General features: G+C 35.8%; 1 protein-coding gene across 6 annotated transcripts in view; it reads right to left on the bottom strand.

Annotated features, from left to right (window-relative positions):
* PARD3 (par-3 family cell polarity regulator) overlaps positions 1 to 22,817 on the bottom strand; it is a 616,019-nt gene that overhangs the window by 321,941 nt on the left and 271,261 nt on the right. For all 6 annotated transcript variants that reach the window (XM_039839775.1, XM_039839772.1, XM_039839773.1 and 3 more), the window contains exon 5: positions 11,016 to 11,194. In XM_039839775.1, the coding sequence (XP_039695709.1) occupies positions 11,016 to 11,194 (179 nt within the window). The remainder of the gene's footprint in view (positions 1 to 11,015; positions 11,195 to 22,817) is intronic.

The following is a 22,817-nucleotide window of genomic DNA, read 5'->3' on the forward strand; positions in this document are numbered from 1 at the left end:
TTAGTCTCTTCTGATCTGAGACAGTTTCTCAGTCTTTCCTGTTTTGTTTTTTGGGGTTTTGTTTGTTTGTTTGTTTGTTTGAATGACATGACATTCTTGAAGAACAGTGATCAGATATTTTGTAGAATGTCTCTCAATTTTGCTTTGTCTGAAGATTCCTCATGATTACACTGGAGTTATGACTTTGGGAAAAAATTCCACTGAGGTGAAGTACCCATCTCATCACACCATGACATCAACATATCACTAATAATATTAACACTGATCACTTGGTTAATCTACCACTTCTCCACTTATAGTTATGATTTTTCACATCCAATCCTCTATCTTTCAGAAAAAAATTACTAGGTGTAGCCAATCCTCAAGAGGAGGAGAAAAGCATCTTCTGAAGAAGGAATTATTACATATATTATTTGAAATTCTTCTTTAAGGAAATTTGTCTCTTTCCCATTTATTTTTTATTCAATCATTTATTAATATCAGTGTAATCTCATGGATATTTATATTGGTTTTGGGGTTATAATCCAATTATATCATTATTTACTTCCCTGTTATAAAGCAATGCATATAAATCCCAAAGGTCAAGTATATAATTTCTCAATAGCGATAACAAAAATATTGATCATGATTATTAAAGAGACAAACACAAAAAAATTCCCCCCAAAGGGGACAGAAATGAAGATGAGTTCACATAATCAGATTATTAGTGATATTAATGAAGCTAGCATATTTCTACTTAAGACTAAGATGTTATATAGACTTGGTGAGGTTTTTAAAAATTATGCCAGTTCTAATCATAAACAAATGCTCATTATTCTTATATTCATATTTTAATTGCCTAACAAAAAGTTTTAGAGAGAAAATTATATGGTTATCATGTAATATTTTACAGTTTCAAATATTCAGCTAAATAAACATCGAGCAATAAATGAAGTCTGTAAATTTGTTGGGAAGTGAGTGGCATATTTGTTAAGAGTACAAAATTTGAAACTGAACAATCTAGGTTCGTATCATCATATCATAACTTTATTATTTTACAACAGGTTTAACTATTAGGTGAGTTATTTAAACTCTTTAAGGCTTTACTTCCTCATCAATATAATGGGAATGGCAACAATATGTACTCTTCACAGGATGAGTAAATGAGACAGAACATGTAACACAATGTAACACATCAAGCACAATGTCTGGCAAGAAGCAAGTGCTCAAAACAACTTGGCATCATTGCATGGAAATATCAAAACTTCTAAAACAGATACAGTTTAGAGATGGGATAGATGGAAACCATTTCTATACCCACACTGTAAAAAACCTAGATTGAAATGCAATTCTCCAAAGGCAGCTCAGAACATGACGGCACCTAAAAAAAAATGCAAATTAAATTATCAGAGCAGCCAGCATGGCATATACCCGGTGCTCTAGTCCCAAGCAATCCCGTTTTATAATTTTCTTGTTAATGATACAACATGAAGTGACTAGATCTAACTTCAAGACTCAAAGTAAGTAGGTTTATAAGCTAAAGTATCAAAAATTAAAAATGGAAATCAACTTAAAAAAAGAAATGAGGTGAAAATATTTTTAAAGCTGTGAATTTTTGTTCAGTATAATTGAATCAATGCCAATCAAAAGCTCTCCCTCAAGTCCAGAAAAACAGGTGTAATATTCCTCTATACTACATGTAACTTCTGAGGGTGCTCAATAAGGACTGACATTACTTTTAATTTATAGTTCTGGTGTGGTTTATGAACTCTAAAAATATCACATCCAGGCTCAAACATTTTTCCCAATAGAACCTTAGGATTTTTTAACTTTGGACACAAATTATAATACTTAAAGCATATGAAGACAGATTATATTCTGAAATATAGCACAAAAACAGATGAGACCAGTTTGTTAACAATTCGGACTAGGTGAGCTTGGCACTTGAAGTTGGCCTACAATAGCAATGATTATAACCACCTCTTACTTAAAGCATAAAACTGCACTGCATTCAAATTAGGATCTTTTAATATGAAAAACAGAAGGGTAAAACTTATAGTTTTGGAGGCTTTCAACAGGTGTCTACCCTGAGAATATAAGTGCTCTTTAAGAAGGACTCCTGGTGGCTAAAGTGGGCTCAAATTTGTTAACAGAGTCTAGCAGCCATTGCAAAATAGGGCTCATATTGCTCTCTCTGCTTTAGGTAAAAGGCACAGACTGGGCTGCCAAACCTCCTGCACTGTGCCTCTGCCTTCTAAGCCAATCTTTATAATGGAGCTCCTGGAATCGTATTTCAACCAATAGGACTGTGACTTTCTCATTCCAGAACTGCACAGCAACATCCTCATTTGCATCTTTATCCACCCATCAGAGAGATTCTATTCCAACCAATCAAGATAGTGCTATTTGAACCAGTTAAACAGTACATAATTGGAGTCCTCATTTGCATATTAATGGACCAATCGGGGACTGGGGTCAGGGCACTCTCTATATAAGCTAACTTTACCTCTGCCTCAAAGAAACGCCTGGTTGCATTTCCTGTTAACAAACTCAGCTGTAACACCTGAGCCTCTTGCTTGAGCAGTTTCTACTGAGCTGTTTCATGCCTGAGCTGGCTCACTGCTAAACAGTTCCACAGTGGAGCTATTTCACAACTGAGCTGTATCACAATTGAGCAGTTTCACTATTAACCTGTTTTCACTGAATGGTCTACCACTTCACCACACCCCAAACTGGGCATTTCTGTTGGTCTTGAATTGGCGACCACAACCTTCAATGGACAGAGGAATGCAAATGTTTCAGCAGAATAGTCTAAGATTTAGGTCTCAGTTGGATCTCCCTTGAAGCTAATGCCCCAGAAAATTAAATACAACTATAAGCTCCCTCATAGACAAAACATGTGGTTTTAAAGAACTATCTTAGCTCATCCTTTTAAGTTTTACATGGTTACTATTACTAGCTGGCAGTTAGTTTGTTCATAAATAACCAAGAGATAAACAACATTTTTTAATAGCTAACTAGTCAAATGTACTAGTTTAAAAATAAAATAATATATTCAAATTTATCTATTTGACTGGCCTTATATATTAGAAAGAAATGAGAAGAAGCAGAGACTAAGAAGCCAAAAAGTAGAGAGGGGATGAGGAAGCAAAGAAGTAGGTAAATGCAGAATTTCATTTTAAGATGAATGAATGAATGAGCAAGCAAGCAGATAGTTTAGGGTAGTTTTAAGTACAAGTAAATTTTAATTGCTAATATTTTGGCTGAGTATCAATTGCCAAAGTTTTCTTACTTTCAATAAAACAGGGAGTAGTAAATTTCTGGAGGTTCCTTGTGTGTAAATTAGCACTGATGACCTCATGCATGATACTGAGAATTTGGTGTCTAAACTCTATGTATTCAAATGTACTTTAAACTAAGATGGGGGAAAGGGATGCACAAAGGAACAATAGGCAGAAACATTATTTGTATCATAGCTTCTATCTAGAAAAAGTATTTCCTGTTCTAGTTTTACATTGATAGAATAGTATCAAATATCTCAATGGGTTGTTATAATCCTTTTTTTAAAAATCTAAAAAAAAAATTCATTTTGATTTTAATTTGAAAATGATAAATTTGAGCAATCTAAGTGTGAAAAGAAGTGAAATGTCACAAAATCAAATATGGTTCCAGATTCTGTTTTGCTACGATATAAAAATTAGCCTAAAAAGAAAAATATCAAAATAACCTATATACTCTACTTGCCCACTCTTAAAAGGCCTGGACACATTCCCTTTTCATATATACCCAAGTTCTCAAAAAAGGCTGTGTCCCGGAATCAAAAGAGCAGCTTTAAATAAACAAATTTCCTGAAGTGGGCAAAGAAATCTGTGATGTAAGTGTGTTTCATCTTTTAAAAGTTCACAGGTTAATTGTGGTGCAGAGCCGAATAGGACCATTAAGCTATATGGTTAAGTCAGTAAATTCTGGAACTCAAGACAGTATCAGTTGCTTGTCTTCCTCATCCTCTCTCTCATACCCTAGCTCACCCAACTAGAGCTTCCCACAGTGATTTATATGCCACTTTGTTATTCATGAACTATGGAAAATAATTAACTAGCTTTTAAAAAATGTTCATTTCCTTGGTCAAATAAGTCTACTTCAGAAATTTATTCTAAGAAAACAATCAAAGATGACAACATAAATTAGGATCTATATAAGGATCTTATCTGACAGGTACTTCTAAAGGTTACTTATAATAGCAAAAAAAAAAGTTGGTAAAGTATAAATGTCAAGCAACAGAAAAATCACCAAATAAAGTGACCAACAGGTACACCCCAAATATCAGTACATAATAGATCATTATGCAAGCTATCACTATTCATAACACAGAAAAATGCTTTTAATAGAGCATAAATTAGGGGAAAAAATGCAGAAATTAAACTATATGTCAGATGATTTCCCATTGGTAACAAGGACAGCCACCAACTATACAGTTATACCCCATAGAAATCCTAAATACACCAAACTGCCAATAGTGCTTATCTTCAAGATTCCAAGTTACTTGTCTACTTCTTTATACTTTTCATTATTTATAAAGGCAAAGAGTAAATATTCTCATTACCAGAAAAAAATTGTTTTGGGAATCTTAAAATATACCACCAGAAATGTTTATAAAAATAATTTTCTAAAGCTAGAAGGTCTCAAAGCTCTTTTAATGGATGTTAGGAGAGACAACAAAGACATAACTAAATAGCATCTCTTTAAACAGTTTGCATATATCAGGGATATTGAGAAGATACCAAATATGCCAACCAACTAAATCAAACAGAAATCATAAGTCCAGGGGGTCAAAAACATTCCAAGGTTTCTCTTGGGGGAGAGAGTGGGGGTGCGGTTTTGCCATGCCAATATAGTATGTTCTTTTACCACTCTCTTCCCCTTTCCCTAATCAAGTATGAATCTTTCTTGGAAACTAGTCAAGATACAGTTTTTATGCTAAAACTACCTAAGTTCATTTTTGTTGTGGCAGGAGGACAAATTTAACTTAGAAAAGCAATATCTCTCATTATCTGGGGGAAAGAAACAGTGGCTTATAACTACTGCATAATGAAATAGAACACAGACTTTATCCTTGAAACTTCACGGTAGGCTGATGCTGATAAGTGCCTCATTACATCGTTCTTGATGGAATGAATCAAACACTATTCACGTACTAGTTGGACTCTGTATTTGCAAGGATACTAACTTAATAAGGATGACTAAAGAGGTGACAAGATGATTTAAGTATTCACACTGATTGAAATACTCTTTCCCAAGATGAAATATGAAGCACATGTAAAATCTCAAATGAAAATACATCTTCTAGCAAGATACTTTCTAAAGTGCAAACAAAATGTTCTCTGAGTTGAAAAAGGCCTTGAGCCACAAAATGCTGGAAAACAGAAATGAGTAAATGTTCCAAAGAAGACTGAAAAAAAGCCAAGACTCTCTTCCCCTTTACATCTCATGTTCAAATAAAAGTCTAAAAAATTTTAAGAAATCCAGAAGCCCATAATTCTTGTTCTCACCAAGCTCGCACTTGGCTTAGAAGCATCAAAATCTACCGACATTGTCCTCTAAACTTAACAGTGGAATGAGATATTATCACTACCGTAACTTAGAAGGGTGTGGCTGTCATCTGAGGTTGTGAACCATAGGAGAAAGTTCAACATGGTAGTGTTCTAATATACCAGAATTAAACCTTCCTGCTCAGAAATGAGATTTTAATTCGTTGGTTGCATTATTCTAAAACTGTTTTGCTTATTCAACTTGGAAGAATAGAAATCACTATACTATGTACATGAGCTACAAAAGAATGTCAACTTATCCTAAACAATAGAGATCGATGGATCACAAGACTATGAACCAACCTTTAACTCACTTATTTCCATGTTTTTATACAGAAATCCCAAACCACTAGGCACTGATAAGGATTTATAACATCCTGAAATTGTCTATTATGGTAAGCACCAACAGACTCGAGAGAAATAAATTTAATATTGACTGGCACACATGTTAACTTCCAAGCATCCTCTCTGAATATTGAAAAAAAATGGGAAGTCTAGCCACAGTAATCAGACAAGAAAAAAATAAGGCATCCAAATCAGAAAAGAAAAAGTAAAACTCTCATTATTTGCAGATGACATGATACGATATATAGAAAATCCTAAAGACTCTACCAAAAAAACTAGTAAAACTAATAAATAAATTGAGTAAAATTTCAGGATACAGAATCAATATATAGAAATCTATACATCGATAATGACCAACCAGAGGAGAAATTAAGAAAAGAATCCCATGTACAACTCCATCAAAAAAACATACATATCTAGGAATAAATTTAACCAAAGAGGTTAAAGTCCTATACTCTGAAAACTTTAAGACACTGAAGAAAGAAATTGAAGGAGATACAGATAAATGGAAGGATATACCTTGCTCGTGGATTGGAAAAATCGACACTGTTAAAATATCCTTACTACCTAAGATTCAAAGAAATCCCTATTAAAATACCAATGGCATTCATCTCAGAATTAGAACTAATCCTAAAATTTATATGGAACCAAAAAAACCCTAAATAGCCAAAGAAATCTTAAGAGCAAAGTAGGAGGAATCACGCTCTGTAATATTAAACTAGAATAATCAAAACAGCATGGTCTGGCATTACAACAGATACATACATCAATGGAACAGAACAGAAAGCCCAAAAATAAATCCTCACTTATATTTTAATCTACAATGAAGGAGGCAAGGATATACAATGAGATAAAGACAGTCTCTTCAATAAGTGGTGTCGGAAAAACTGAACAGATATATGGGGAAAAAAATGAAATTGTACTTTCTTACACCATACACAAAAATAAAATCAAAATGTTGTAAAGACTTAAATGTCAGACCTAAAACCATAAAATTCCTTGAAGAAAACGTAGGCAGTAAACTCTCTGACATTAGTCATAGCAATATATTTTTGGCTAGGTCTCCTCAGCCAAGAACAATGAAAATAAATAAATAAATGAGCCTAAAAATTTTTTGCACAGCAAAGGAAACCCTCAACAAAACAGAAGGACAACCTACTAAATGGGAGAAGATATCTGTCAATGATACATCTTATAAGGGGTCAATACCCAAAATAAGGAACTCATACAACTTAACGCCAGTAAAAACAAACAATCCAATTAAAAAATAGATAGAAAACCTGAAGAGACATTTCTCCCAAGAGGACACAGAGATAGCCAAAAGACGTATGAAAAGATACTCAACATCAGTAATCATAAGGAAGATGCAAATTAAAACCACAATGAGATATCACTTCACCTGTCCAAATGGCTATCATCAATAAAACAACAAAGAACAAGTACTGTCCAGAATATGAAGAAAAGGGAACCCTCGTTGTACACTGTTGGTGGGATCGTAAATTAGAGAAGGAACTATGGAAAACAGTATGAGGAGTCCTCAAAAAAACTAAAAATAAAACTGCCATATGATCCAGCAATTGCACTTCTGGGTATCCAGAGAAAACAAAACCACTAATTCAAAAAGATATGCACTCCTATGTTTATTTCAGCATTCCTACTAATAGCCAAGACGTGGATGGAACCTAGATGTCCATCGATAGATGAATGGATAAAGAAGATGTGAAATACACGTACATGCACACGTGTGCACACATGCACACACACACACACACACACACACATACACACACACTCGAATTATTCAGGAATGGAAAGAACAAAATCTTGCCACTTACAACATGGTTGGACCTAGAGGGTCTTACGGTAAGTGAAATAAGTCAGACAGAAAAACAGCATATGATTTCATTCATAAGTGGAATCTGAGAAAAACAAACAAATGAATAAAGAAAACAAAACAGAAACAGGCCCAGAGATACAAAGAACAAGCTGATGGTTGTCAAAGGGCAGGGTGGTCAGAGATGGGAAATAAAGTGAAAATGGGCAGGGGATGGGGGGAAAAAACATGGACAATCTTTTCATAACTGAAAATCAGACAGCATTTGATCAGCTATGTACACACTTTCAAAAAGCTCTCAAACTAAAATATAAACAGCTTAAAATTTAGACAACAAATTTAGTAAATTGATATTTGAAAAGTAAAACCAAAGATAATTCAAAAGACAAATTCATTACACATTACCCTTTATGAGTATTGTATGTGAATATGATTTCATCTCAAGATATGAATGTAAATCAAGCCTTTCCTACAGAAAAGTATGGGCATTTGGCTACATGAAAAAGCACTTCAGGGAAAAGGCTTGTTGAATAAGTCACCATTTTCAAAACAAATAAAATTATATTCAACTATACCTTCACAGCATTGATACTTAGAATGTGAAAAAAAATGGAAAAAGTATAAATGTCCAACAATAGCAGAATGATAAATAAATTAGTGTAGACTCTATAAGTGGAATATATGCATTCATTAAAAATATTTCCTAATAAAATTCACACTAGGGGAAATTCCTATGATAGGAACAAAATGTAGAAATTATCAGGATGCAAATATGTAAACTCAGTTTGACTCCCAACTGTGTGTGTGTGTGTGTGTGCGCGCGCGCGTGCACTACCATTGTAATACTGATTGTTGCTGAGTGTGGAAATTATGGATAATTTAATTTTGTTCTATTCTTTAGTCACTCCAATTTTTTTTTTTTAACAGATAGATATGTGTTTAAAAAGGTCAGGGTGGTGGATGTGATTCACTGGCAATGAGCATCTCACCCTTCATGCAGCATGCCTCCTGCTGCAGAGGCTGGAAGGCTACAGTCCATTTCCCAGACTCTCCCAGAAAAATACTGATGTCTCTCTCAAGAAGACATCAGTCTCAGGCCGAGTCTAAGTGGATATATCTCTTTAGAATTTCTAGCTTTATATAACTCCTGACATCTAGTTTTAAAAAGTGAGCATACTAGAATGAGTCAGTGAAACTGCTACCATTCAGAACTAAACCTTTTAAGTAATTTAGAAATTGCCGGTACACGATTCTATTGCCAATCATCAAACATACACTTCTACCCGACACAACCTCATGCTCTGGTTATTTCAAAATACAATTTATAAACATAAATATAAAATACACATCACAATTAAAGTGTTTGCTTTCTTTGTATGATAATGTAGAATTTCTTATTGGCATCTAAAATTACCCATAATATGTTTAATTTAAAAAAAATAAAATAAATTATAAAGTTAAAAAAAAAGGATCTGGATGCAAATTACATTCTGACCATTTGGACTCAACAGTCTGAGGTTTTAATGGTGGTTGTGAAATAGAGAATTTTCTTAGGCTGTGGAGATGGAGTTTTCTGAGGCACTTCTGGGTTCAGTTCCCAGCTTCACAGGTGACAAGAGGCAAGGTAAGCAGACTTGGAGACAGAGTGCTAGTGTCCAGTAGGCAGAGGCAGGTAGGAAGACTCCAGGTGCCCACACAGCAGCCCCACCTTATTCCCTTGGCAGTCCACATGGGTAGTACCACAGTGTTCAGAAAGTCCCCGAGGTCCAGCCTAGGGCCTACTCTTCAAGCCCTCTCACTGATTTTCCGAGAAACAAATTCTAGGTATAAGTCCTTTTTTGTTTAAAATAGCTGCTGTGGTTCTGTTTGCTGCAACTCAAACTGACACACACATCCAAGATATTAAATGAGTTAAGAAGGAAACCCCTATTACCTCCATGATTTCTGACTTATTATCCTTCAACTAAGTGAAAACCTTTTGAAAAAGTAATATTTTTTTTTAAATCACCAACTTGACGAGTTTATATATTTGTGAACAGTATGTAAATTAGGTCCATTCTGAACAGAAATGTCACGAGGCCCACTCAGAAACTGGATTCTGCTTCTTTGGATACTCTACTGCACCAGCAGTTTCTGAGTAAGCCTCATGATGGAAAATATTCCAGTATGATTCCTCATCAAATATATAATGTTTCAGAAGACAGATCTTTACATTTAATCCCCCGATCCAAAAAATCAGAGACTTCAGTATACTATTTTTTCCCTATAGATTCTTCTCACTTTAAACTTACGTAATACATAAATTTCTTTTCTTACTTGAACTAGTGCAAAGAAGAGTTTGTTGAAATGCAAAACTAAGTTAAAAGAAATATTTAAAACAGGTATTTTCATACAGATGAACAAAAATATTAAGCAAATTTCAAGCTACATTAATTTTAATATTAATATGTGATTAATAGTATAGTTCCACATTTCTCAATATGTCCTCTATATATATATACAATATATGCTGTACTAACATCAAAAAATATTTAATTCATTAAACAGAAGTTTACTGAGCATTTATTCTACGGGTTCAGCAGTGAAAATCACAAACACGGGTTAAAGTTCATTGGGTAAAAGGTTAGAGATATAACAGAATGGAATAAGGGTTCTGTAGAAATATATAACAAAAAGCATTAACAAACAATTTGAAAAAACTAGACTAAATAGACTAAAGTGTACTTCTTTACACTAAATAAATTAGGTCATGGTCTAAAATAAATTAAGTCAAAGAAGAAAATATCAATTTCTAGACTAGAAAGTATACTTTCATTTTTGGAGATAAAATTATCAATTGAGTAGTTAAAACTAAATGACCATAGAGTCCACTTTCATCCTTAAAAGTTCATAATGCTATATTTCTTTAATATACCTCATAAGTCAATATGAATATCTGCTTATACATGTGTTAAATACCCCTGTGAGAACATGCGAAAAGCTAACAAGGGAGTTCCCATGAAGAGAAACAGGGATAGAATAGGAGAAAAGGTAAGGAGGGACTTTATATGAACCTATTACATATCGAAAGTTTTCATTTTTAATAATATTAATATATTCTATTTAAAAATGGAAAGTAAATGCACAGCATATATAGCTTGTCTTTTATCAGAAAATTCAAGGGCAATAAAAAATAGGAAGTTATTTGAACTTTGATGTAAACGTCAGTAAGCACACACACAAAGGGCCGTCATGAAGATACCAAGAAGACACAAAATAGAAATGGTTACCTTCCTATCACAGGCTTTAGGGCTACCGGCAGTGTTCTGCTTGAGGAAGCCCGCTGTTGTAGACCAGCGTGTGGGGTTTTTTCGTGAAGGCTCTTCAGAGGAAAAATTGCTATCGCTGACAGAAGTTGAGAGGCCAACTAAAGCTGGGTCACTGCTTCGTCGGACATGAAGAGGCATATCTACAAATACAAAAAAAGCATTATTTTTTTTTTAAAAAAAGATAACTAATGTCTGAAAACTACATGTTAGGATAAAGGTAGTCAGATCTCAAAGATTAAAAAACAGAAATAACAATTTAAGGTGACAGTGGGTCAGCATTCTAAACAGAAATTCTTTTAGTGCCTTTAAAACACTTCACGGCAAAAGAAATGTGGTATGTACGAGAAGACTGTTCTGAGGTAAGACAGCCTGGGCTTGCATTTGTGCTTCACTACATGTTACCCGTGTGGCTCTGGGCGACTTTCCTATCCTCTGTCTCTAATCCATTCGTACACAAATGGCAATAAAATAGTACTTCTTTCATAAGGGTACTGTGAAGACTAAATGAGATAAAATGTTTAAAATAGTGCTGGACACATGGTGTGCACTCAACAGAAGAGTAACAATAATAACCTTTACTGCTATTATTATCCTAATATTTCTAAATAAAATATCATACATATTCTAAAATAAAAATAATCTAAGCCATGAACCAAATTTCATCCATATACAGTGAATTAAAAATACAGAATTTAAACAGTGTTTGGCTATTCTATTAAAGAATTCTGTTGTATAAATATATCTTTTGTTCAATGAAGTGTAATCAGAAAATGGAAAGCACAAATATATTTTGTATCCTTAAGATAACAAAAATCTTGAAAGTAATATGCAGGAAATTTCTGGCATATACTCACGAAATTTCATGGAAGAGTGTTTTAGTAACTACTCATACGAAAGAGGTTTGTTTGCAATTACTATAACAAAATTGATATCAAACTCAAGCTAACATTTGTATCAGTAGAACTAAGAACATTTTGGCAGATACAATCATTGCTACAACAGAGAAGAGACAGAAGAATAAAAGCAAGCCAATGAGTCTGTAACACTGAGAATCAGAACCAAAAGCCCTACTCGACAACTGAGCAAAATCATTCAAAAACATAAAACTAATTATGTTTAGAGTAACCTATTTTCAAAAATTGGGATGCAAGTTAAATATTTATTAAAAGCCTCAGGATGGCGTAGAATGTAGAGGCTGTGCACACCTCCTCTAGTGACTACAACAAAATTTAACGAAATTATAAAGCAACTAGTACTCAGAGTTGCCAGGGGTGTGGCTGAGCAAATGCCCTACAACTAGGTCACCTCAAATAACAGGTCATCTCAAAATAGTCAGAAGGGCGGAGACACAAAATGGCCCAGTCCCAATTGAGAATCGGGAGTGCTATCTTGGCTGCAGAGCCACCTTTCCAACCTGAGGAAAAGTGGTCCTAGCCACACACTGGACTCCCCAGCCCAGGGTACCAGTGCCAAGAAAAGAAGTCCCCATAATCAATGGCTGTGAAAACCAGTGGAGATTGAGGCTGAGTGAGACGCGGAGCTGTGAGAAGTGGAGACTTCCTCTTAAAAGGCCCATTCCCGGCCTTACTCACTGACAGACTTGCTCACTCTGAGCTCCAGCGCCATTACAGCTGCTCAAAGGGCACCAGGAACATTCAGGGAGGCGCTGAGCTGTCGGGCTTCAGGGCGATGGTTGAAGGAGCAGTTTGCTCCCAGACAGAGGTGCAAGCAGAAGCTTTTTTGTTCCTTTGTTGAGCCCTCCCCATCCCAGCTAGAAGATACAGGCGCCATCGACCTGGATAACACAGGTCGTTCTGTTCAGGGGGATTCCCTGAGACTCTGCCTCTCCCAACTTGTGGGCCCATCCAAGCCACTTCCAGTGATTTATTCCATACAAACAATCTGTCTTGGCTCCTACTGCGAACTTTCATATCTCTCAAAGGCTCACAAACCCCAAAGCAGCAGCATCTGGCCTTGCCGTGCCCTGTACCTCTTGCTGAGCAGCCCTACGCCCTGCACTTCTGGCAGCCAGCCTTGGTTTCTGACTTGGACCCTTGAGGCACCCATAAGCCCAGCATGGGTGGCAGTCATATGTGGATTTCTTGAAGACTCTCACCAAGTGGCCCCAGAGGCACACAGGCTGTGGCTGAACCTGGCCTGCAGCTGGGCCCCTCCCAGGTCTGTGCCAAGCGGTCCCACAGGACACTTACCACATAAAGCCACTCTACAAAGGCCAGGAGACTTAGAGGCCCTACATAATACACAGAAACAGACACAGGGAGACAGCCAAAATGGGGAGACAAAGAAGCATGTCCCACATGAAAGAACAGAACAAAGCTCCAGAAAAAGAATTCACCAAAATGGAGGCATGCACCAGATGCAGAGTTCAAAACACTGGTTATAAGGATGCTCAAGGAACTTAGGGGAAGAGTAGATGAACTCAGTGAGAACTTTAACAAAGATATAAAAAAATAAAATAAAAATGGAAATGGAAAACCTAACAGGGAGCCAGTCAGAAATGAAGAATATGAGATGAAGAGTACATCAGAGAGAATCAATAAAGTAGATTAAATGGAGGATAGAATCAGCAACATAGAGGATGAGGTAGCAGAGAACACTCAATCAGAATAGCAACAAGAAAAAAATAATGCAAAAAAATCAAGATAGTTTAAGAAGCCTCTGGGACAATATCAAGTGTAACAACATTCACATCATAGGAGTACCAAAAAGAGGAGAGAGCAAGGAATTTAAATCATATTTGAAGAAATGACAAATATCTTCCCTATCCTAGTGAGAGAAATAGACATACAAGCCCAGGAAGTTCAGAGATTCTCAAACAAGATGAACCCAAAGAGGCCTCCACCAAGATACATCATAATTAAAATGCCAAAGGTTAAATTCAAAGAGAGGATCTTAAAAGCAGCAAGAGAAAAGCAATTAGTTACATACAAGGGAACACCTATAAGACTGTCAGCCGACTTCTCAACAGAAACTTTACAGGCCAGAAGGGCTTGACACAAAATAGTCAAAGTGATGAAAACCCAGGACCTACAAACCAAGAATACTATACCCAGCAAAGTTATCATTTAGAATCAAAGGACAGACAAAGAGCTTCCCAGACAAGAAAAAGCTAAAGGAGTTCATCACTACCAAACCAGTATTATAGGAAATGTTGGAGGGACTTCTGTAAGAAGAAGAAAAAAATAGGTATCCAAAGTCTAAATAAAGAATGGCAATAACTACATATCTATCAACGAGTACTTGAAATGAAAAAGAGTTAAATTCGCTAATCAAAATGTAGGGTGGCTGAATGGATAAGAAAACAAGAGACTCACTTCAGATTAAAAGATACATAGAGACTAAAAGTTAAGGGATGGAAAAATATATTTCACGATGGACCTAGAGGGTAGTGTGCTGAGTGGAGTAAGTCAGATAGAGGAAGACAAATGCCATATGATTGCACGTATATGTGGACTATAAAGAACAAAATAAGCGAACAAACAAAAAAGCAGAAACAAACTTAGAGACAGAGAACATTTTGAAGGTTACCAGGTGGGAGGGGTTGGGAGTGGGGGGGTTGGTGAAAAGGGGAAAAAGATTAAGTACAAATTAGTAGTTACAAAATAAACATGAAGATAGAAAGAATAGCATAAGAAATATAGCCAATAACACTGTAATAACTATGTATGATGTCAGAGGGGCACTAGATTTATTGGGGTGATCACATTGTGAGTTATATAGATGTCTAAGCACCATGTTGTATACTCGAAATTAATATAGTATTGTATGCCAACTGTAACTGAAAAATAAAAATTAAAAAAAAAGTCTCTACAAAACAACTTTAACGGTGTAGTCAACTCGTTTACTCTATGAGAAACATTTCTGGAGCATTGATGCATTGGTCAGTGGTGTAGATGCATATTTCCTTGAGATGCTAAAGACAAACTATTTATATTCATTGAAGGTTATAGTTAAATCATCATCAATTCAATAGTCTCAAAGATGTTAAAGCAAAATAGAAATGATCAGAGAAACAGAAGCATATCCTAAAAAAAAAGTGGCATTTAACATCTGCTTCTATATCATAAGGATTTAATAACAATGAGAGCCTGAGTAACATTATCAGAGAAAAAAATATACTGAATATTTAATATTGTTGGTGGTTATCTTAATCTGCTAGGAGAAACACACACATAAAATTACAGAAAAGAAAATTTTCCAATTTTTAAGTGTACGTAGAAACTTATGAGTTTATATAATCTGCGCCAAAAAAAATAAAAATAAAACACACCAAGAACTATATAGTCACTCTCAAAATAAGTTCACAAAAATACACTTCTAACAATCTGTGTGTCTTAATACTACAATGCTCTTACTATGAAAGTTTTTTCTCAATTAACACAGTTGTTCCCGGATTCACCAAATTCGAAATGTAAGCATAAAGCAACAAAATAGGGAAGGGGAGAATAACGAAGCAATTATAATACTGCTTCTTAGATATGGGTTCAGTTGCTTGCCAATTATAGGGCTGTTAATTACCTGGTTGTTTAAGTACTCTGTATGCCTCAATCTCTCTCTCTCTGTCGATCTCTGTCTCTCTCTCTCTCTCTTTTCTCCCTCCCTCCCGCCCTCCCTGCGTTTATGTGTATAAGTCTAAAAGAAGCAATATTAGTTCACAAAAGATCTTTTAAAAATAATACAAAGGTAATGACCAAAAGTACTACCCATAATAATAAAATAACCACATAAAAGTACACTTCAACCCCAAAATAAATTCAGGGACTATATAATTTCATTGAATTTGTTTGGCTACATAAAACAGCTTTCTCTATTTGTTTTTGAAATTTTTCCCAGGAGAAATAAATTGCATACATGATTCTGATTAGATAAATAATTAAGACCATCACCAACTGATGGGATGTGATCACTGTGCTAATCTGTTACTCTGAAACAGAAATAATTAGCATTTTACCTTTATGTAACTGTCAAAATTTGTAGATGCAGGAAAGAAAGGAGATGAGACATTATGTGGGTTACAGTGGAGACTGTGGACTCTGTGTGTTGTCCCTTCTGGGTAGATGCTGGGGCAGGGCACCAGGCAGCATTTACTACACAAACGCAGACATGCAGAATGCCCCAGGAGATGTGCTATGAGGCAGCACTTCCTGCGAGCTCTTCACACATTAAATGGTTTGTTTTCATTTTAATAATAACTATAAAAGAAATTAATATAAATATACTTGGATCTATCATTTGTACTACCTTATCAAGTACCACCAAGCAATTTCAGGCCCCATATTTACATTTGTGTCCACTGTCAAACTCAGGAAGGTGTCTAAGACTCAATTACCAGATATGGAAAAAGAACAGAATTCAATTTAAAAGGTAAACTATGTGTTCTCAAAAGAATGCCAAATGGCATCATGATAATCTTGAAATCAAGGTTTTCTTGCACTCTGATGTGCTGAAAAAACTGAGACATCATGCTGCACACAAGCACCATAAGGTCCAAAAGGCAAGACCTGTGCCACACGGCCTCAGTCTACGTTCATGCTGCCTACAATTCAGTGATTCACACTCAACAATACTTCATTCATTTTCTCTCACACTGATAAGTGTAAATTTACACTTTAATTGGTTTTAATTTCTTCTTGGTTTTATGGTTGCATGAAAATTATAAGGCACTTTTATCTAGTTTTCATACACACAAACACGTACACATGCACGCACACCTGTTTAAGTGATAACATATTAGAACCAATGATTTAACTTAGAGGAATCCGAGTCTTTTTATTTAATGGGTCTCTACATTAGTCACAGTGAAGAAACATGTGACTCAACAGACGAGAAAGCTGAAGTCCAGAGAGATGACAAGAGGAGCATGAGGTCTATGTCCTAGCCAGAGCTTCGGGCTCCTCGGTCAGGGCTCAATCATTACCAAGTTCATAATCAAATTATGAAACCACTTCTCTTATTGAATAATTTATTGAAAGCAAATTTTATCTCTAACAACTTACAGATAAAAAAGTCAATTTTGTAAAAATTTAATTTCGTTGTTTTCAAAGTAGAATTATATAAACTGAGAAATTATACACTAGTTTTAACTAATAGCATCCTTTGACTTGGGGAAATTAAATAAGTATTACATTAGCAATACATAGAGATTGAAACAACAGGCATTCTAATTTCAGAAATGTTAAAATAAGAGAAATTTTTTAAAAACCTACTGGTGAAATAGAGGAAGTACAATGTATAAGATAAAAAGAATGCCCCGGAGGAGACTAGCCCAATCAGTGCTTCTCAAACATTCAACTCAGGACCCTTACACACTTAAAAATTACTGGGGACCCCAAAGAGCTTTTGTTATGTGAGGTATAAATAGGAATAGTTACTGTATTAGAAATGAACATGAAAAATAAAATGAACATGAAAAAATTTTAAATATTTATTAATTCATTTTTAAGTTAACAATAACAAAACCATTCATTGCATGTTAACTGAAACAACAGAATTATATGAATTCTATTTCACAAAAGAAAGCATATTTAGTGGGAGTAGCACTGTTACATTTGCTTAATAGAAGACATCTGGGTTCTCATCTCTGCTTCTGCATTCAATCTGCTGCAGTATGATAAAATATAAGAAGAAAAAAAGAACTTCACAAATCTTTAGCTAGAAAATAATATTTTAATAAACTTATTAGATAATTGTGAATATTCTTCTTTAATGCCACACCAAAACTTGACAAATGAGAGTTTCTCAAAGGTTAGCTGCAATATGAAATGTAAAACTATTCATTCTTTGTACATTAAAATCTACTTGTCTGTGTCACACTTTGAATGGGTCTTTAACTCACGAAAAATTTTGTAACAGTAGTTATTAGGAATATATCAGTAATTGTTCTGCCAATTTTATAAATGTCGATATGTCTCTTCGTGTCAGAAAATCACATATGTGACCATCACTACCAATTTCATCAAAAAAGTCATTAAGTATTGGGAAATTGTCATGCTCGCAGTGGGATATAAGTTTTCCAAAATCTAATTTTCACTAGAAAACTTAAAGTTTATCTTTGGCAACAAATACTGTCAGTCATTTGCCACATAGTGACAGGCTCACTTCATTCATTTTCTAGGAACTGTTCCAGACACCAAACGCTGAATTACCACAGTTTTTTTGGTCCATCTTTCACATAAAAATGGCATTCCATTAAAAAAAAATGGCTACTACAGCTTACGACTCAAACCATCACATACAAGTTTTCCTTCAGACAACCACCGATCTTCAATAAGTAGAAGTGCTTTATGTCTACCTTCCATTTATCACACAAAATATTAAATTGTGTACTCAAGGGTCAGGATTTAATTAAAATAATCATTTTTGCTGCTTCATCAAGGACAGCAGATAAAAATGGATTAAAAAAAAACTGTGAGTGTGTTGGATGAAGAATACATTTGGTGCCACTATCTTGATTTGTGCCAATGGGCCTGCATTTTACCCATCAGTGTCTGAACATCATTGATGCAGATGTCAACACAATGAAAAATACAAAATATATTTTAGTAAACCTATGAAAGAAAGTTTTGCCTGCCCTCTTTCCTTCAAATGGTCTTAGTGACTCCCAAGGACCTGCAGACCACACATGAAGAATCACTAGGCTAGACTTGATATCTTGGCAAGTCAGCTCAACCTCTCCAGGCCTCAGCCCCTAATCCATTAAACCAGAGGCTGCACTAATGGGGTCAGAAGATCTTTTTCATGCTAAAATAAGTGTAATTCCACATAAGTTCATATACTCCCATACCAGTGATCACACATCAAACCTCATCCCAGCAGAACTTACAACAATTTATGAAAAATGTATTTTTAAAAAAAACATGAAAGCCTTATCAGCAACCATTACCAGGTGCCTCGCAGGGAGTTCAAGCATCACAACAACAAAGAAGGAAAATGCACAAGAGCTATAGGTGATGGTGCAAAAGTAGCCACAAACGGCCTGAGGCCTTGTGACAAGGTTAGCCTGAGTTTAAAGAGATCCCCATAAACATGCCTTATCAACAAAATAATCATGAAACACAACTGCCTGGTACATCTGACAGGTTTCCCACCTTTTACTGTCCTGGTGAAACAAACACTGCATAAAGAATGCAAATCTGTCTTAACCTCAGGGAAATAAAACGTGAATATAGCCTTTTCCTCTATGACTTGTTCATGTTTCTGGGGCATGGCATCTTTCAGCATTACTAATAATCTGATATGTTCTTTCCAGTAATTGAACATAATAGGAGCCTCTCGTTTTAAGGTAATTTGGTCACTATTATTACAATTCCACATCCTCAATTTTAAGAAAATCAATGCATTTAAAAACATGATGATAAAACTTGCTCACCCGATAAACTTCTGATTTATTTAATATACAGATTTTCAAAGTATATCCTCTGAAATATTAAAAATAAAATTCAAAGATGAGGATCTTCAATAATTAAGCTGCTGGCTAAAGCACACAGGCATTGGTGCGAAGCCACTGGGTCCTGACGATGGTGGAGCCTGTTTGATGTGTGCATTCCTTTGAAGAGTGGATAAAACAGCAATAAAACCTCATCACAAGATTTCAAATTCTCTATGGCACTAGTGCACTGTAAATATTGATTTGCTTCTCTAGGTAGGGGTGCCTTTTCAATAAATGAAAAATGGTAAATCTAATAATGAATTAGAGCAAATACTAAAAGGGCAGATAAATACATTTTTAACCGTTAAATATCCCATCCCTACTCCTAATATGCTTTCCCATTACTTCTCTTCTTTCATTCTTCCAGTGATTTCTAAATTATTTAACCACTCAAAGCAATGAATAAACCTTTTCTAAGAAGACAGGCATAAGCCATCAAGGTATTTAATCAAATCTAAAAATAATATGCAGTTACATGTCTTCTATTAGAACTTATGATGCAAACAGCATAATGACTCTTCATGCAAAATGAAGACCGTCTCCTCAATCTTCAGGGCAATTATACATTTCCTAAAGACACATCTCACAGTGAGAAGAACCAAGTTATTAACACATGCCCTGAGATAAAAACCTGTCATTGGGATTGTAAAAGACCTTCTAGTGTATGTTGCCTCTTTTAATAAAGGCATTTACCAGTATTTCACTTACTGAGGTAAAATCTTTGGAAAATTTGTGGAAGGCAAGGCAAAAAATAAGTTTTAAAAAACAGCAAATGACTCAAGAGAAGGATACAAAATGAGTTTTATTACCCTGTTATTAACTAATTTTTATATACAAACAATAAATAAAGAATACTACAGTTGGAAGTTGGCTTAGAGATAAACTAAAATATCACATTTACAGATGAGTGCACTGAGGACCACGTAAAGAGTTTAAGGTCTGGGTCACAGGTTACACACTCCTCTGCGACCCAGTTGTACCTGGAGTGCTTGTTAACCACCTCCCTGCTCTGTGCAATCTGGATGTGACCATACTGCTGTCCGGCAAGAACTAAAATGTGCCAAATCCACAATATGTTTACACTTCACTAGAGATAACAGGTGATTTCTTGGGAAGGTTGAGTTTAAAACACATTTCTACAGATAACAGGATATCTTTAATGGTTTCACTAAATCTTTAACATTTAACAGGATAACAGGATATCTTCAATGGTTTCACTAAATCTTTAACATTTATAAGGAGGGAAAAACAAGCCAAGGGGAAAATATATATGCAATACTCTAATGTCATATGAATGTTTCCAAAGAAAAACCAGAACTTTTCTAAGGCATATAAAATTTGTAGCACTAGAATTCTGAAACTGAAAATATAACCACCCTGATCAAAAGCCCTCCAAATACTCATTGGAGTACAGGGAAAAGTGGGGAAATCTGAGAAAGATTGGTGAGCTGTAGCAATATTAATACTGTTGTGACAGAAAATCTTACTGAGGGAAACATAAAAGGAATATATCTGTATTATTTCTTACAACTATATGTGATTCTATGATTAACTCAATTATAAAAAAGCCCTCAAAGAGTTAAACAGAAAACCCCAGGTAAGATCAGCGTCAGTCCTGATGGGATGTTGTCATGCTGGTTCCCGGAACAGTCTTCTCACAATCCAAGCTCAGCCGCCATGCACATCGCGTGCACCTGCAGACCATCTACTCTAACAGCTCCCTCAACACACCCCACAGTAGGACCGTCCACATCTTACCACACGGATAACAGACTGGCCAGCATCTGCCCTCCGTCCCACCCACATCCTTAGCTGTACAGTGTCCTATGCCCTATGCCCTATGGAGTCTCTCAAATTATACCAATTCCTCAAATTCGTCACCTCCAATATTAGTGTCCCAGTAGCAGTTGGCTGATTTAGAAAGGTATATTTGAGGAAAGCTTAATAGAAGGACTGTTTACAAATAAAAGGCAAGATGAATTAAGGAAAAGCAGCATGGGATGAGGTCCCACGAGGCCTTTACCACCCAAGGGCAAGGGGGCTGTGGTTTCACTGCAGGGACACAGCTCCCAGTAAACCACCGCCAGGCAAGAAGGGAGCCCAGGAATGAGGCCTGTCTGCTCCCCTCCCACTCTCCATTGGTGCCTTGCGGGTACATCCCCAGGCCTAACCCAGGCAGAAGCCAGGGAGCACAGAGCCTGGCTGATAACAAGTGCGAGGTCAGCCCCGACCACGCGGGCAGAATGGACAGTGAATCTGAAAGAGCATGGGGAAGCTATGTAGCTCAGGGTGCTAGTGGAACCCTGTGCTTTCTCCCACTGCACTTTGTTTCTACCAGTCGTTTAACTGGAGGACAAATGTTTGCTCTATTCATTGTAATCTCAAATATATGCATACACCTATATACTATGCACACATACAACACACATACACACACAGGCTAAACAGAAACTAAAATTTTTAGAAGTTGGTTAAAATACATCATTCAAGAACAAAAAACTCCACAATTGTGAAAGACTCAATTCAGGAGTTCCTTTCTCATTATCTTGAGGGTAGAAAAGAGCACTGAAAGTGTGTAAGAAACAGACATCGGAGGTAAAAGCCTCTCGCTTTTACCTCCCCATCTCCTGGAGGAGAGGGCAGTGCCAGGACTGAAGCAGTTCTGTAAACTGATCGCCTGCTTGTAAAAACATGTTTGGCTACTGAATCTTACATATGAAAACTCAGTGCCCCCAAATCCTCGGCTAAGGCTATTTCAATCAAGAAACATTTGATGAGCATCTACTAGACTCTACTATTCTAAAGATTTTTTAAAATAATGACTATGGTGCTAAAGATTCTTTGAGAGTCATTTATTGCCTGCCCCCCCAAAAATATCCCTCCAAACAAATCTCACTCTGAAAACTCAAAAGAGAACAAATACCCTGCCCAATGACTGACTCAGGACAGATATATATATATTTTTTAATGTTAGTAAAATAAAGTAAGTGAAGGTAAAGAGTAAAATACAACAAGGTGTATAGATGACAATAACCAGAGGTGGGTAAAACAAACTATTAGAACGGCTGGTACCAAAGACTGTCTTTGGGAGAATATTGCAGAAAATATTTTGGTTTGTTTCTGTACTTTCAGAAAAACACCTTAAGGAGCAAGGAAGAGAATGAAGTTCAGAACATGAGAATGTAAACTGTAAAAGGAAGAAAGGAAGGAAGGAAGGAAGGAAGGAAGGAAGGAAGGAAGGAAGGAAGGAAGGAAGGAAGGAAGGAAGGAAGGAAGGAAGGAAGGAAGGAAGGAAGGAAGGAAGGAAGGAAGGA

The sequence above is a fragment of the Pteropus medius genome, unplaced genomic scaffold, assembly GCF_902729225.1.
Source record: "Pteropus medius unplaced genomic scaffold, Ma_sr-lr_union100, whole genome shotgun sequence".
NCBI classification, from domain to species: domain Eukaryota; kingdom Metazoa; phylum Chordata; class Mammalia; order Chiroptera; family Pteropodidae; genus Pteropus; species Pteropus medius.